Source organism: Mya arenaria, chromosome 13 (genome assembly GCF_026914265.1).
Source record: "Mya arenaria isolate MELC-2E11 chromosome 13, ASM2691426v1".
Taxonomy (NCBI): domain Eukaryota; kingdom Metazoa; phylum Mollusca; class Bivalvia; order Myida; family Myidae; genus Mya; species Mya arenaria.
In genome coordinates this window covers 56,805,409-56,824,100 of record NC_069134.1, presented here as the reverse complement: position 1 = coordinate 56,824,100, position 18,692 = coordinate 56,805,409, and the positions used below count along the sequence as shown (strand labels likewise).

The 18,692-nt window shown below is 36.1% G+C and overlaps 1 protein-coding gene across 1 annotated transcript in view; it reads left to right on the top strand.

Annotated features, from left to right (window-relative positions):
- LOC128214875 (uncharacterized peptidase C1-like protein F26E4.3) overlaps nucleotides 1-15,159 on the top strand; it is a 29,035-nt gene extending 13,876 nt beyond the window's left edge. The window contains exons 2-12 of the mRNA XM_052921578.1: nucleotides 1,727-1,793; nucleotides 4,143-4,259; nucleotides 4,827-4,941; nucleotides 8,164-8,281; nucleotides 9,316-9,466; nucleotides 10,321-10,468; nucleotides 10,742-10,787; nucleotides 11,675-11,792; nucleotides 12,343-12,385; nucleotides 13,747-13,828; nucleotides 14,469-15,159. Of these exons, the coding sequence (XP_052777538.1) occupies nucleotides 1,727-1,793; nucleotides 4,143-4,259; nucleotides 4,827-4,941; nucleotides 8,164-8,281; nucleotides 9,316-9,466; nucleotides 10,321-10,468; nucleotides 10,742-10,787; nucleotides 11,675-11,792; nucleotides 12,343-12,385; nucleotides 13,747-13,828; nucleotides 14,469-14,632 (1,169 nt within the window). The 3' untranslated portion in view covers nucleotides 14,633-15,159. The remainder of the gene's footprint in view (nucleotides 1-1,726; nucleotides 1,794-4,142; nucleotides 4,260-4,826; nucleotides 4,942-8,163; nucleotides 8,282-9,315; nucleotides 9,467-10,320; nucleotides 10,469-10,741; nucleotides 10,788-11,674; nucleotides 11,793-12,342; nucleotides 12,386-13,746; nucleotides 13,829-14,468) is intronic.
- Nucleotides 15,160-18,692: the final 3,533 nt, after the last annotated feature.

The window sequence follows — 18,692 nt, the reverse complement described above, 5'->3', positions numbered from 1 at the left end:
GTTTAAGAATAAATGCATAAACATGCAAATGCAATATTGTTCGTCCCGGAAAAATCATCTATAAGGGAACGGTTAAATTAAAAGTTTTGCAACATTATTTCTGATGTTGATCACATAAAGAGCGACAAAAGGTCAAGACCACACTTTCCAGAACTCTTCATTATGGGTGCTTCGACGTTCCTTAAAAAAACTTATGTGGTGGTAGTGGAAATTCTTTTTAAGATGTAAGGATATGACGTACACTATCATTTTTATGGTCGATTATTGAATATAATTATGACAAAATAAACTGAAAGGTGTCGAAGCAAAGAGTTGAAAATAGATGGTGCGCATTTTGGGCGCAACATAGGACACGCATCCTTTTCTCCGAAGCTCCAAAACTTGGTAGGAGATAGGGCGACCTTCCAAAAGGAAATTGTGCATTCTTGTGTTATTTATGCATTGATATCTGTCAAATTGCCATTTACATTTCACTCCCTTTATTAAATAGTGAGTGATAATGCGACTATAGGTAATAGCATTAAAGCTGAACTCCAACAGATATATTTTTTGTTGTCGTTTTGCTTGTGTTTTTGCTTACGCTTCGGCAGTTTTCCAAACATTTGTAATGAGATATGTTTTATTGTGAGTACTCTTATGCGACTGAATTGAAGGCGTTGATTCTGAGACAATTATTTTTTCAAAAAATATCAAAACTGTGAATCTGTGAGAGTGAAGCTTGAAAGTTATGATTTTTTTAAGTGAACGGAAAAAAATGTGTGCCATCATTTCAATATTCTAGTGTATTTGAATAGGTAATGTACCAACAAAAAATGTGAAGAGGCAAAAACTATTGACGGCACTTGGCGCTAATATAAACATAGGCCGCGGGTGACAGATAAATCCTACTTCGAATATCTTGGCCAATTGTTCATGGCTTAAAACAGCCCGGTATGATAAGGTTATATCCCATGTACTGATGATATAAGTACTTAGTCTTGTCGAATGTCTTTTGTCGACTTAACGACAAATAACACGACATGTTGTCAAAATCTTATCGAATTGTCCAATTAATAAATGGATAATCGGCTTACGTTTTTGTCGACAAAATAAGGATAATCGATAATAAGGGAAAGAGTCGACATGAATTAGTGAAATTACCGTGATAAACCTCGTGATGTCGGAATAAAACAAGTCGACACGACTATACGATGTATATATACGATTTGCGCTTCCATAGGCATACAAATGAAAATACATTTGGCTCGGGTTACCCGACCCTGCCTGAGAAATAGATGGAGTCCCCACCGTTTTTATAGCCAATTGGTAAAAAAGGCAAAAAACCCCAACAAATACACGCTAATAGACTACATAAATAATAATAATAATAATAATAATAATAATAATAATGATAATAATAATTTTAAGTGTGTGTTCTAATATTTGGTTTAAAACCTTTGAAGCTCTAAACAGAAGATTACTTAACACCATTCTCCAATGATGACAATAACGTTCCAATATAAAGCCTTGTAAAAAAAAGAAGAAAAAAAAGACTACCTATTTTGGAAAGGATGTCACCCTAACCAAGCCATTTTGCCATACATGAGAGAAAATTGCTTTTATACAAACAATTTGTTTTTCTCGGCAAAATGCGCATCGAGTCAACCACATTCATTTCGTTTTATCCAAACTGACCTTTAAAATGTCGATGTTATGTATTTATGATGTAATCATATTGCCATTTCAGCGCCATGTGAATATAAAGACCGCTATTACAGACAAAACGACACTATTCAAGAAAACTGCAATTTATGGTGAGTGAGATAAAAATCATTATTTGCATACAATACTCTTTTTAAAACATGTTAAGCATGTAAAAAATTAAACTCTGTTGAAATGGGCATGCATATTTGAAAGGGCAGTCGGTCTGTAGGTCTTTCGTTCGGTAGACCCACTTTTTCGTACAATAATTTGGCTGAAATGTTAAAAAATATTCTTATATAGTTTGACCTAGGGCTATGAAACTTCAGTGGAGGGATGGTCTTGATCACTACATGACCTAAAGGTCAAGTTTTTAATGTTGTTTGGAAAATTTTGTCCGGAACAGTCTTACCTGGCACTATGCCACTTCAGTAGAAAATATCTCATTGATCGATGAATGAATTTTTGGGGGTCAGTAGGTCAAAGGTTAAGGTCACAGCGAACAGTTTTATGAGACCTTGTCAGCACAAAAAGGTTTGAACCTAGAATTTGCAATTTAAGTGCTAGGTAGTAAATGAACAGAAGATGACCTCTATGCTTTTGTTTTTGGGTTCAGAAGGTGAAGGTCATAAAACATATTGTTTGGAATTTTTTATCCGCATGTCTTAAAAATGCTTGACGAAGGATTATGAAACCTTATTGGTAGCTTGTACATGATCGGTAGTGTATGGTTTAAAATTAGCATTATTTATTTCATGAACATTTTTGTAACAGCAAGTACAGTACGCTTAAAGATAGTAGGTACTGGTGGATCATACATTACAATGAACCTAATTAAAGGGACTAGACACCAGATGGTCTGTCTAATCGGCAAATACTGTATTTCCTGAAAACAAGCCTATAATTTTCAATACTAGCTAGTATGAGGCCGATAATACATTCTTTAGCTGTCTTTACCCGTTTAAAAATAGCGTATACTGGTTTCCCAGTTTAAAGTGTGTATATTTATCATGTGAAGGTCATAATTATACCGACGCTACTTTTAAATTTCCTGAAATTGACGTGGTAGACAAGCCAAGTCAATTTCGCATTGGAAAATAATGCTAAACATTGCCAACTTTGGAGAAATCCGCTGAAGCGAAAGTGCGTATAGAGTTATATAGGGAAAATATGGTTAAACAGTTCTCACGACTTAGTCTTTCAACAAATCAACTTACTTCCTACATATATGTTAAGATAATTCTTGCCCTTTAAGATGATGGTTTTGTATTAATTGTATGATTTTTACATTTTGTCCTTTTTAAGGGTTTTGTTGGTCATTAAAAGTTACATTGAAATAAGAAGGAGCTAAAATTGTTTTGCTATTTAAAGTCATTATAGACATCCGATCGCTTAGCTTCCAACGGATTAGGATGCAGAATTTTTTTCTCTTTCAAATGCACTTTTCGAAATAATGGATTTTTAAATATCTTTTGGTCCTTTTTGAACATTTATATAAAATTTGTAGAAAATCGATGCCCAAAAATTGTGTATTCAACTGTACAACAGCGGCTGCGAAAAATACATGTGTCGTAAGCGACGTTAATCATCAGAAAGTAAGATTCAATGCGTTGTGAACAATTATATCATTTTTTTGTATGTTTAATGATATTTCTTTTCAATGGTATCATCTGGTGTCTAGTCCCTTTAATAACACGGATGTGTGCTGCAGACAATACTGGGTCCAGTTTCAATCCTGCTGAGAGAGCTCGGAAACACCCGTAAAGATACGAGTAGAATGCTTTTGATAAATGGTCTTATGTTATGTTTATTGAAACGCTGTGTACGCAAAAAACGGGCTTAAGGAGTGAAATTTACGATCTTAAAGATGCACTCTTTCTCCAAAATAAGATTTAACACAATTAATTCGAATGTTTTATTATATCAAAAAGGATGAATAAATGTCGAAAACAATGGTTCTTATGAAGGATTCCGAGTTTAATTTGAAATAAAGGTGCAGAAAAACACGGTATTTCCACCTTATGAGACGAATGTAGATCAAAGTAAATCTTTCAGCAATCACCAATCATTCAATATTTTTAAATGTTCAGCTATAAAATACACGGTTACATTCGTGTTATCAGTAATTAATATTTTCCATAAATGCATTTTATAGGAAGTAGTTAAAGGTTTATCACTTAAAATAATGATTGTTATACATGTGCATGTATTGATTTTGAATAAGAGTGTCACTTTAAGCCTTCAATCTTTATTAAAAAGGTTTGAAGACGACAAACTGATTACAACTTTATGAAAATAGACTTATCTGTTAGTAAAGATTATCAGTTGAATAATGATCCACTTTTTCGTGCAAGAAAATATATAAGTTATTGTTTGAGGTCAGTAGGTCTGCGTTAATTGCATATAACCTAAATAACAAATAACTGTAACCTAAATAACGTACGTTTTCTTTGTTTTTTAAGTCGCTGTGCCCCGGACTCTCGCAGTAAGAGCGGCTACTCATTCAAGTGTGAAAATGACGTCTGCCTCATACGTGAAAACGTAATCAACATCGTCAACAACCACCCTGAAAAATACTGGTAAGGCAAAACAATACGGTATGCATGATCCAGGATTTAACGTAAGAGAGGGTGTAACTTGGGTACTAAGGGGCGTAACAAGTTTGAACTTGTGCCCCTTCCTCAGAACAGAAATCTATTTGATTTAAAAAAAAAATCAGTGGTGGTGGGGGATACTTTTCCAAGAAAAAATCACAATTTCTTTTCTGAAATTGTGCATTATTGAGCGTACATTATTATTTTTTCTCTCCTAAATTGAAGTAAAAAAGTAAACTGGGGCGACTTTATTTTATTTATTTTTTGGGAGGTGGGGTAGGGGAGGATGGGGTTTCGTTATCGGTATGGTATGTTCCTATACTATGGTATAGTGTGATGTAATACGCTATGATATGACATGGTCAATAAGATATAGTGTGTGTATTATGTATGAATTATTGACGATACCTATATTTTGGATGAACTTGAAAATAAGTCTGTTCAAATAGCATTTCTAATGACGCTTGTATTGCAGCCATCTTTTATATTTAAACACATCAATGTTTACACATTTGTGTGCGTCGCTTTTAACCATATCGATTGAAATAACAGGTGGCGCGCGTCCAACTACTCACAGTTCTGGGGACTCAGTCTGGCGGAGGGCCGGAGGTACCGCCTGGGTACGCATAAACCGGACGACCTAGTCCTCACCATGACGCCAATAAAGGTTCGTACCGAGAGCGATAATGTTAAGCGTAGAATAGTTTATTAGCTCGATTACTTAAGAGTTCAACATAAAGAGGAAATTATGTCATCTTCGCCTCGATTATTGCTGAATCATTCAACAAATTTTATACAACAGTTGCATGTAAACTTGTTGAAAAGTTGCCAGAAAGTGTGCATAAATTTAGTAAGAATTTTGTTAATACTTATTATGCAAATAAGGGTGCTTTTGCAAACAGTTTTTCTTTTTCCATTGTTTCTGAAAGTAAAGTTCTTAAATACTTAACTTCATTAGGTGTCAAAAAAGCTACTGGTTTAGATGGTATACCTTCTCGTTTTATCAGAGATGGATCCCCAGTTATTGCTGGTCCATTAGCTCATATCATAAACTTATCCCTTATCCAAGGTCAAGTCCCTGATGATCTTAAATCTGCAAGAGTTGTTCCCCTCTATAAAAAGAACGACAAATTGTCTGTTGGTAATTACCGGCCTGTGTCCATTTTAAATGTTGTATCTAAACTGCTTGAAAAGGTGGTTTATGACCAGGTTGAAGCTTATTTTAAGGATAAAGATCTGTTATATAAATTACAATCAGGTTTCAGGAGTGGTTTCTCTACTGATACTTGTCTAGTTCACCTTACAGACTTTATCAGGTATGAAAACGATAAAGGTAATGTTGTTGGTATGGTGCTGCTGGATTTGCAGAAAGCGTTTGACACAGTCGACCATTCCATTCTTTTAATGAAACTACAAGCATCAGGTCTTAGTATTGACGTCCTAAATTGGTTCAAATCATATTTATCAGATAGACAGCAGCTTGTAGATGTCTCTGGTACTTATTCTTCCAATTCCAAAATAACATGTGGGGTTCCTCAGGGCTCAATCCTTGGACCCCTTCTCTTTTTAATTTATGTAAATGATATGTCAGCTGTGGTCAAAAATAAATTGCTTTTATATGCTGATGATTCTGGTATCCTGGTATCTGGTAAAAGTTTATCTGTTGTTGAAAAGGCGCTGACAGATGATATGGATTTGGTCAGCCAATGGTTAGTGGACAATAAGTTGTCACTGCACTTGGGTAAAACCGAGTCAATTTTATTTGGGTCCAAGCAAAAGCTTAGGTCACAATCTAACCTGCATATAACCTGTTCTGGTACATCCATTGAATCAACTTCATCTATCAAGTATCTTGGGATTACTATAGACCAAAATCTGTCATTTTGCTCCATGGCCGAGTCTGTTCTTAAGAAGGCCAACTCTCGGTTAAAATTTCTTTACCGCAAGAAAGAGTTTCTTACTCAGCATACCAAGAAACTTCTGGTTATGTCTCTAATTCAGTGTCACTATGACTACGCATGCTCTGTTTGGTATAATAGCTTGACACAGTCTTTAAAAAATAAGTTACAAACTTGTCAAAATAAAATAATGAGATTTGTACTTGACTTAGATTCCAGAGCCCATATTGACCCATCCCACTTTAAGTCCCTTAGCTGGTTACCGGTCCACAGAAGAGTTGAACAGATAATGTTGTGTCATGTTTTTAAGATAAAAAATGGCCTGTCTCCGGATTACATGGGTGAACACTTTATTTCGCAAGATTCCGTACATAATTATAGTACAAGACTTAGTCAAAAGGGTGGGTATTGTCTACCTAAAGTCAAAAGTCATGGTTCTAAGTCCTTTGCTTTCTCTGGAATTAAACTATGGAATGATTTACCTGTAGAGTTAACGGAGATCAACAGGTTACAAAGTTTTAAGGTTGCCATCAAAAGGCATCTTATGAACAGTATTTAAAATTGTTTTTAAATATTTCGGCTCAGGATTTTAAATTGTTTGCTAATATCTTTTTACAATTTTAGAAATGTGTTTTAAATCCTAGCTGCAAACAGGAGTGTCACTAAATCAAGATTTGACTGTGATATACATTTTTATGACTCAATAGTACTTTTACACATGATTATATTTAGGTCCGCCTCTCTGTGTCATGCCGCCAATACAAAGGACCACAATGGAAATAAGGGCTTGCCCTTTTTTGTGTTATCCTTGGTGTTGGTGTGTATGTCATAGTTTTCTCGTATGTGATATAGTATTTAATAATGCTCATTATTTTATCCTATGTTATGTTGTTAACTATGTATATGCTTCCTATGCCGAAATAAATCTATCTATCTGACGTCGCCATGACACTGTGATTTACATTTTGCGTTCATGTCATATATAAGGCACATTTATCCACTACGTTAGTGTATAATGCCAACGTATTCAAGACTTAAGATGTCATTCATCGCAGATCTCGCAGCAATATGGGTCCAAAATTACTATTCGTCTGAAACATTAAAAAGTACTGTTTGAAAGTATTTTTCAATATCGTTTGTTAAATGAAAACCCGTAATGCCGCTGTTTAAGTAAGTTAAATACATGAAATGAATTAAAAAGATATTCATTATTGTATTTTTTGTATTTTATTGGTAAATTGTATTTTCACGTATCGGGTTCTATATGTATATTGGGCTACCCGCTAGAACGTACCCGGCACGCCCGTGCCCATAGTCGCAACCCATAGATTATTGTTCAGCCTCTCTTGAAACTGTTATGTTCCACATACACTTTTTAAGCATTACCATAAGCACAATTTCCACAGAAAAAAACAACTGATTTAATCACAACAACCATTTTATTGCCCAATTTGCTTAATACTTTACTACTCATCATGGCGAACATTCCTGGAAAGTTTCTCGAAAATCCTAATTCCAATGGTGAATATAGAGTCCGGACATGGCTCAGTCCGGACCCGAGTCCTATCAACAGAAAACGTTTGACATTTGACCTCTAAGCGTGACGTTGACGTTTGAGGTAGAGATCTAGGGTATTGTGCTCGACACTTCACCTCATCATGGCGAACCCTTATGGCAAGTTGCTCGAAAAGTTTAAAATGCACGGTCAAGACACAGCGCGGAAAAGGATCATTTCAACCTTTGAGCTCTTAGCCTGACCTTGATGTATAATCCTTAGTCTTGTGCGCGACACGCCATCTTATGATGGTAAGCATTCACGTTTTTTTTGAAAATCCTATAAGGCATGGTCAAGATACAAACCCGGACAAGGACGCAATGGCACACGCACGCGCACACGCATCCTCACGAAACCGCCATTGTAATAGTTCTGTCTCGCCCGCCGCAAGCGGGCTTGCCAAAAAATATTCATCTCTTTGCTTCATTTCCTGCAGATACAACCAAACGGACGACTTCTTCAGAGTTTTGATGCACGGATAAAGTGGGGACGTTTCGTGCACGGGATAAGGGATCAGGGTAACTGTGCATCCTCCTGGGCGTTCTCCACCACAGGTACACTGTCACACAGGGCTTATCAGCTTCATAAACGATTTTTGTTTGTTCAAATGTTGGATCAGAATGTATTTCACCAAGTGAACACCAAAAGCTACCAGTATATTTCAATAGTGGCGCAGTTCTCGATTTTACACTGAAACAAATAACTTTTAACAAATTTTGAGGAAATTTAATAATTATTAAGGGAGTGAACTCTTTCTCATTGCCTAACGTTCAATTGTCCACCCTTTTTTATTTTGGCGCCTTTTTCACTTGTTCTTTAGTTTCTTTAATCCGGTTCGGACGTGTGTTTTCTCCCTTCCTCCCGCCCGGTTCTTGTGAACGAAACGTTATGTCGGAAATAACGATGTTTGAATCAAGGCCATATTTGATTGGAAAAGTGAGAGCCCGCTAAAATATCAAAACATTCCCCAATGATGTTCTTCGATCTCAATTTTATATTACGTCACAACAAAGTTTTTATTTTTTATCAGTGCTAAAAGGTTTTAGAATACAACCTACATTTACAGCCAATGAAATTGCAGATCATGGCAATCATCAAGTACTAGGCTTATTCATTATGAATATCAGCTTTCGCGGATGTTTATAGGTCCGCCCACACCGCTCTAGCCGATACATTATCCCTACGACGTTAGATTCTGAGTTGACAATGTGTCAGCCAATGAGATTGTATGTCAGTTAAATCATCCGAATTAAATTTAAATGATTAAGAATGGCTCGTTCGCTGCGCTCACTCCACCCATTCTTTATGATTCAGATTTTAATAAATGTCTTCAAACTATTACAGAACTCCTGCTTTCATTATTTGATTATATGTTGCCAATCAGATGGCTATATTTACAAGAATAAGAAGTGTTTATTTAATGTGGACGATAAAGTCAATAATCAATAATAATATTAGTCAGCATCTAAATAGCATTTAAAATAATACATAGGCACTTTTTTCTGATCTAAACAATTCTATATAATACAAATAATGTGTTTGAACTATTTTTTGCAAGTGACTGTATATCTATTTTCTGACTTTTTAGCCATGGCAGCGGACCGGCTGAGTATCGAGTCTAAGGGCGTGGCTGCGCAGAATTTGTCCCCTCAGAATCTGCTCTCGTGCAACCGGCATGGACAGGACGGATGCCGGGGAGGCAGCCTCGACCGCGCTTGGTGGTACATTAGGCAACGAGGGTAACTCTTCTGTTTTGCTGTGTTGTTGTTGTTGTTGTTGATGGTGTTGTTGTTGTTGTTGTTGTTTTTCACGTTTTTATATTTGTCTTCTTCGACGTCGTCATTGTGTAGAAAGGTTCCATTTAGTATGACTAGAATACCTCAAATATCATTTTCGCGGGAAAAGGGCGTGAATGCGCAAATGCGCCAAGTAGCAGGATGAAACAAAATGATCTAGCGAACATATGGAAGCGCTAAATACGAAACAGTATAAACATACGCCATTTCATCCCTATGATCCCGTCATTGGCACACTTTCGCTCCTCCACTTGGTACATTTTCGCACCGCAATATGGCGGGTTTTAGCATTGTCGCCCTTTTGATGCCAAATTGCGAAAACACGGAATGGCGAAAATCCACCACCATACGTTTTGTTACTGTTAGCATAACTTTATTATGTGTGATACGGGTATAATCATTGTCGTCTGCATTCGGGAACCCTTGTATTTTGTCTTGGGCCCCCGCATTGTCACAGCGTTCTTCTGCCCGTTAGCATACTTGTCTGGCTACGTTACAATCGGAACGTAATCGCCTATTTCCGAAAGAAATATACGAGTTTGCCGGAGATTGCCGAGCAGTTACGATTGGCTATGTCCATGGCCAGCACAATCATAACAACTCGGCCATCTCCGGCAAGCTTCGAGATAGACAATTCTGTTGGATAATAGCCGAGGTGTTTCGAGAGTGGCCAGCATATATGTATCACTGACATTTATAAAACACTATATGTCCCATTTTTGACACCATTGACTAATTAATGCTTACATATTATTACCGCATTTATTGTGTTTATTATTTTTTTTGTTTTTTTTTAGATTGACCACGGAAGACTGTTACCCGTATGTGAGCGGAAGTACCGGCACTGAGGGGCGGTGTCAGGTGCGGGAGGGACAGACGATCGGGCCGTGTCTGCGTGGAGACCGTGTGTTCCAATCTACGCCCCCGTATAGGATAGCTATGAAGGTTAGTCTAACAGACCCGAAGAAAATTGATTTAAATACATGTATGCATATAAATATTACGATTAATTAAAAACACAAACACACACACAATTAAACACAACAACAGCAACAACAACATCACCACCACCACTAACAACAACAACAATAATAACAACAACAACAACAACAACAACAACAACAACACCACCAACACCAACAAAAACAACAGCAAAACCATAAAAATGTTTTACTTAAATATGTTGTGCGATCGTTACGTTTGCATTTTGTATTTCAGGAATATGACATAATGACGGAAATAGAACAAAACGGACCCGTCCAGGGTATGTTGGTTTATTTATATAATATATTCTAACCGAAAAAGATTGTGTGTATACACATGTGTGTTATAACACTATGATGGACTTAAATTTCATTCAATACTTTAACAACTATTCTCACTATTTTGGGATAACATGACAATCTTAAATTCCTTTACGGAGAATTAGCGAGAGCTTTATACTTCTAAAAAGAGTTTCGCTTTTAATATATATGCTAATTGGTTTATGTCTGCCCCAAACGTTGTTGTAACACTATATGCATTACAGTAACTACCAAATGATTCAAAAGAATCTTGATTTTTTTTCCTGCAAATTCTTTTTGGACTATTTATTATGCGGATGATAAAAAGAACGCCAAGCTTAAAAACCAAGGGCGACAAGTGCTTTTACCATTCACATTTGCTCTCGCATTTAGTTACCTTTGTGGTATTTAAAGACTTGTTCTCGAACTCTTTAAGTCGAAATAAATAATCAAATAAAAAGAGAAACTGTAAATATAAGTATTGATTCGTATTTTATTGTGCGTTCATAGTATTAACGCTCGGTCGCGTTTTGCATATTTTCAAAGAATCGCTGGCGCGGTACACGGCTATGCAAAATCGCGGCCGAGCGTTCATACTGCATGATCGCACAAAAAATAAGAATCAGTCCTTAAATGAACTGATAAACATTTTTTTCATGCCTGGAAAATTATTTTAATTTAATGGAAATGTATATAAAAGCCTCATAAATTTATATCTTGATAATTACATTTTGATGTTTGATTTCGACTAATGTAACATTTGTTACTTCGGTTCCATTTCCAAATTGATGTTTATTTCTATATAAGCAAATCTACTCCCAATTTTGGTGAATTGTAAATAAATTATAACACCTTTTTTCAACAATAGCGACGTTCAAGGTACAGGCCGATTTCTTCATGTATCAGTCTGGTGTCTACCGGTACTCGCGTGTAGGGCCAGAACCCAGGGACGAACGGAACCTCTACCACTCCGTCAGGATCATTGGGTAATTTGAGAAGGGCTTTGAAGGGAGGGGGTAGGGGGAGGCGAGAGTTGGGGGAGGGCCGGGAGATGTATTCAGGTGATTCCAAACGAAAAGGGGGATAGGAGTGTGTTTAAATCTTATAAGACATACTCATATAAATCAAATGACAATGTCAAAGTAGGGAATTAATGTATATGAGATATAATAATAAAATTTAAAATATAAATGAGTTAATTGGGCAATTGTGGAATTGGACTTCAGCGGTGGCGTACTTTTTTCTCTTTGTTTTTTTTTTGAGGGGGGAGGGGGGCAGGGGCAACTTAGGACTCCCCCCAAAGTAACCCGACAATTACACAGTCTATAGGTGGTTGGGAGGGCCCTCCTTCATGCATATTTTGGACTTTAAGTTGAAAATGTAGCATTATGCATAATGATATGAATTATAAGTATATGTTTTCTCTGATATTGACTTTAGACAGTTACCTTGGACAATTTTAGGTGGTAGCAAGCCAGTTGCCCGCAGCCCCACCCCCTTAATCCGCTTTTGAATAATTAGATACATTTTTTTCAGGTGGGGAGAGGAACGTGTTGGCCGGCGAGTGTTGAAGTACTGGGTAAGTGCATTCGATTGGGAACCGGGGTGACTTTGATTAAATAGATCTGTAGGCGCGTCTCAAGATATCCCAAATCTTAATTAAAACATGGGTAGCCTATAACTATTTGTGTATTAAAGGGGCTTGACACCAGACGATATACTTTTAAGATTTTTTTTTTGTAAAAAACTTACATAAAATTGATATCGTTGTCTACAACGCATTAAATTTTACTTACTGATGTGTCAAATTGCTTTCGACACATTTATCTTTCGCAGTTTTTTGCGTATTTTTCCAATTTGTCTACCACGTAGATCCCAGTTAATTTAAAAATAGTGTCAGTATATGCATCTGTACTAATTCAATGACATTCACATGCCAAACATACGCTATAAACCTTAAAACCATTATTCGCTATTTTAAACGGGTAAACTATCCTTTTTATTTTAATCATGTAAAATTATGTAATTTCGGCCTCATACTAGCACGTATTGACAATTCTAGGCGTGTGTTGTGGAAATTTTGTATTTGCCGATTTTGGCCCTCTGGTGTCTTGTCCCTTTAATGCCTAGTCATAATGATGTGTCTGGGGAAACGACAAGTGTGTTATAAACATGTTTAAGCCCATTAATGTATATACATACAGGGACTAAACAAACAATTATTATAATGAAGATTGTACCATTGAAATCGAACTTCAAACAAATACGATATGTACATTAGGCTATACCAGATCGTTTGTATGGTTTCAATTTAAAGACAGCTGCCATACGCGTTATGCACCAATCAATTGTAACCACGGCCTCCAGGTCCGGGGAATAGCGGGGACTTTGACTTTCGGTCCAGCCAACCCCGGCTAAAATCCCCGTCCTGCGGGGACGAACAGATGGTAAAATCCCCGCCAAATGCCCCCGCACCCCGGGGACCCTAGGTAAGGCCCAATCCCCGCTCTATTTAAAGCGAAGACAAAACGACCGCATTCACCCGGCACTGCGGGCTACCTGAATGGTAAAAACACGGCCCATTTCCCCGGCTATCCCCGGTATACCCCCGGACCTGGGCGGGGCCGTGGTTACAACTGACTGGTGCATTATGAAAAAGACAAGAACAACAACAACAACAACAAATGCCATAACACATCTTATTCCCCTCAACAAACTCCGTTGCTTGCAGTTTACACTCACAGAAACCATAAAGAAAGCATTATATTTATAACATAAACATTAGCAAGAATATTGAACTTCCCATTGTAAATGATACATTTCTTGACTCAAATCGAAGTTATCACTAGGACACAAATATTTAAATTAAATATAATTTAAATTTGGTAAATTGCCTACCGCCCCGATTTAGCCTTTAACATGTACTCAAATTGCTTTCAGCGTTGTGCAAACTCATGGGGAACTGATTGGGGTGAAGATGGCTACTTCCGGATTGCGCGAGGTGAAAACGAATGTGAAATAGGTATGACGTCATTATTTATTTATTATTTTTTAGCAACGTCATAGCACTTTAAAAGATCAATGGTATCAGGGATATTACAGAGCCTTGTACATGTCTGGAGTCAGCTATCGACCTACATTAAGTAATAGTTAGATTACATGAATATATATATTAATGATTAAGTGTGGGCGGAGTGAGCGTAGCAATGTGAAGGCAAAATCTGCCGTAGAAAGTGTGTATCGGAGGAGTGGCACAGTGGCTTGATGACAAAGGCTCATTAATGTCACAATAAATAATTTAACTAGAATTATATTTTATACATACTTGAACATGTATATTATCAATATAATACATTGCCATAAACATAAATTTTTGAATTTTGTCAAATGTCATTTTATGTTTATGGCAATGTATTATATTGATTATATACATGTTCAAGTATGTATAAAATATAATTTTGGCTTGCTGAAATTATTTATTGTGACTTTAATAAGCCTTTGTCATCAAGCCACTGTGGGAGAGTGGCAGTAGGCGGACATTTCAACACCCGCGAAAATTCAATTTCTTTATGATTAAGCGAGTACTTAATGAATGCAATTTCATTTACAGAATATTCGTAGGTTGAATTCTAATAATAAATGGTGACTTATGCAATCTTCAGAATCGTTTGTGGTCGGAGCCTGGGGAAAAGTGGCGGGAGATGACGAGTTGCAAGCATTGTTGTTAAGCTCGCGCAGAGAACGCTATGAACGCTTCGAGGCAAACAGAAGAAACAGACGACATTTGAGAAGACGAAGGAAACGTCACCATAAAGCCAAAAATTAGGGATTTTTTTTACTCATTTTTTAGACATTCTAATTCATCAGAGGTTTGATAGTGTAATATGTACGTGCATCATCGCTCTGACATACGAGAAGGTTTTTTTTAAATGGAGAGACGTTATGATTAAGATCTACTATGTACGTTATTCGAGTCACGTGCAGAGATTTACGTGTATGCAGTCAGGTTTAGTGAATAAAACAACTTCCAGGCGTGAAGTAGATATTGCGTTCATAACTAAATAACTTTCGTACACCGTATACCGAATATAATCTAAATTGTTTTACATTTATGTAAATATTAAGTATATCGAACCGAGAAAAGTGCGTGTTTTACACTGTATTCAAGACATCGAACTGCTAAAAGTGTAGATAGACGCTGATGAATACACTTTCGAAGCGGCAGAAGGAAAAGTGACGTTGCAAACGTTTTATAAATAGTGCCCACGTCCAGGGTAAACTTTGTGACATTTTGTGCTTAATAAATTATTGTAATCTCGGTTGCATAATATTCATGATAAACATATACCACGATGCGTTGCTGAAGCTCCATGAAAGCGTCACCCATTCCCACATACCGTTTTTTAAAAGCGCTCCAACGCTTTTAGCGTCCATCAAATCGGACCATCTCGGTCCATTCGGAGTTCCTCGGCCATTTTTATCGAAAACATTCTCATTCTCGGATGAATGTCGTTACATCAGTAGAGTTAGTTAGTAAATAAGTGTTTTAGCTTGTGTTTGTTTTTCTATATTTAAATTGATACCCAGTGAGGTGTATTATTGCAAACATGATTAAGATTCCCAAGGGTGTCATAAAGTTTAACTGCTAAATTGAAATACTTCGCGATCTACTTGCAGCGGACTTAAAAAATACCCGATTGCTGACATTGTAAACCGTCCATATATATCCGAATGCACCTCGGTCACGTTCTTCGAAAACGACCACGGTTGTTTTTTGTCTTGGAACGAGCCATTTTTTTGCGAAAATCCATGGAAACCACTTATATAAGACTGCTGACAAAAAATCAGATCGCAGATTTTTATATTTAAGTTCAAAAATTGATGTTTAATGCATTTTTCTTAAACCGTTAGTACGGTTTAAACCATAATTTACTAATTTTCGAACGGAAATATGAAAATCTACGATCTGATTTTTTGTCAGCAATGTTATATCATTGGTTTGCTAATATTTACGCAAATATTTGCTCTTTCCAAGACAAAAAATAAAAAAGTTGTTAAAATGATCAATCTGTATTAGGATAGTAGACCACGTGATGTCTATCTACAGTCAGTTGGTCATGTGATCGCAAAAACGGACTTTTTTCTATTCTGAAATGTCAGAGGAAAACCACAAATAATGATTCAATATCTTACCAATAGTCCGCCAACAACCGACGTCAACAACCACCCACCCACCCATAAAGTCCCATCACTCTGCAAAATAATGACACTGGCAAAACAATCGACCAGAAAATCTACATGTGATGCGAAAATCTTACCCCATCCGCAAATGCTGGTTTCGGCTCACCCGATGAATTCTTCCGCCTTGCTAGATAAACTTCCTTCGTCCACGGCACTAACCTAGTATTCTCTATTTACGTATTCGGTAAACGGTCATGTTGGGCTGCTTTATAAGGCAGTGCAAACTTTCGGTTCTGCAAAGTTACAAACCAAGAAAGGGACAAAAGTCGGACTATGTTTTTTTGAAACAAAAAGCTTTCTCAAGCGTTCACTTTAAACAATATTGCATCCCCGCGCAGAAAAAAAATACTGTGTGGAGTTTTGGTTTGCTAACCATAATTTTGATATAGACAAATTTCAAAAATTCATACTTTCGTTTACATTTATACTTTCGTTTACATTTTTCGATATTATACCCCCCCCCCCCCCCCCCAAAAAAAAAAAAAAAAAAAAAAAAAAAATATATATATAATGAATAATCCCATTTCACATCAGATGATATGTAAATGTATTGGAAGACCGATGGTGCTATGAATATCTTTTAAATACATTTTTTCGAATATATCTTTTATTAGATTTAATTTTGAGATAGACAAATCCCAGAAATCCAAACTTTTGTTTACATTTTTTAACATTTTACCAAAAAAAATCACATTTAACATTATATCAAGGTCAAGGTCAACATCTTTATTTCCTCCTTAAAGGATATATGCATACATATGAACAAATATATTTATATCTTATTTCTAAAGCATTTTAAGGAAACATGTCAGCAATGTGTAATTTAAAAAAAAATGTTATTACAAATAACGTGTGACCATACATTATCCCAGTTAGCGGGAATCGTCTTCACACAGCAGTACAACATGTTCGTAACAATTTATACACATGACAGACAGTCAGTAATAAACGATATCAGGAGAAAGTCCTTATTGTCAATATTGTCAAGCAATAGTCGTATTAAAGTTATGTTATGCTGCGGTATCTTATCTAGTAAATACCTGAAAGTCTGGTATTTTTATTGTTTAATCCAAGTTTGATACATACAACTTCCAGAAATTCATACTTTCGTTTATAATTTTCATCATTTTACCCCCCAAAACACTTTTAACAATATATGATGTGCCTATACGTTAGGTATGCTATGGCGCTGTTTATTATCTAGAAACTTAATCTGGTATTTTTATTGCTAAATCCAAATATTATACATACAAATTCCAGAAATTCATACCTTCGTTTACAATTTTTAACATTTTACCCCAAAACCCTTTGCACCGTTGACTATTTTATACCTTTTTCCACACACAGCAGATATCAAACAACACAAATATGCAAAATTAATTTCTGTGCATGTTTCTTTATTTGGATTTTCAGCCACAGGATCACTTGACTAGAATTGACCTGGTTTGTTTGAAACTACATATATAGAAAGCATATAAGATAATGAAACGTAAATGAGAAATTGTATTTAAATATTGTCACATAACTATTATAATTGTGCGGTGAAAAGATGTCAATACGATCTGAAATCTGATTACACATCAAAGCTCTTTCGCGCCTGCACAGAGGGCAAAGCGATCTACGAAATAAGACGACTGTACAAAATCATACGGGCCGACAAAGTATTCTCTACGAAAATGAATGTTTGTATTAACCGTCCAATCTGCTCTACATGATACTGAGATACAGAAAATGTGCTTTTACAACTTTGTTCATAGTTCCAGTATATGAATATTTATATAAAAAACTACAGAAACAAGCTCAGTAGCCAAATGTTTAAACATAAACCCCATTTAATGGCTCAGAGTAAACGCCAAAGACATATAACACAAACACAAAAACAATCAAAAGCAAGAAACATGGAACAACAGCACAAAACTCAACAAACAGCACATTCATATATACTATATAAAAACTAAGTGTGTAAATACCGAAATACCAAAAGTTATGCACCACTTCAACAAATTCGTCATTAATTGTCAATATTTTTTCCTGCTTTCAAACATCGATATTTTATATACAAATATCTTGATTTTTGAACCACATTTCCATGAACACTGAGAGAACAGAGAATGAGGTATTTTATAATCTTACAAGATCAGTGGTAAACAATGCGATATTACCAACAAACAATAACATTAATGTAGATAGTATCAATATCTGACTCAGTTAAATTGTGGAAGTCAATATGAATCATTGATGCATACCATTAACAAAAGGGGCGATAATGGCTCCCCTTGTTTCAAACCAAGTGGAATATCAAACATATCTGAATAAGACAAACACAAGCATCATTCATGCAAACCTCAACAATAAGGTATCGTCAGTTCTACTTGACATGATACTAGTATGTTAAAATAATTAATGCGCGTGAGTTACAAAATGGGACGGATGCTGTTGTACGGTTTGAAATAGTGCGAATAAATATAACTTTATTTAAATACGCTCAGAAGATTGCAACTTTAATATACAGAGTTGACATTAAGATCCTGTCCTACATGTGCTATTTATCTCGGACACTAATCTACCCAGCTACCTTCTTCGGCTGTGTATCCCGGCCAGTAATATCTTTCTAGGACAAGAGACGAGGTTCTGTCCATGCCTGG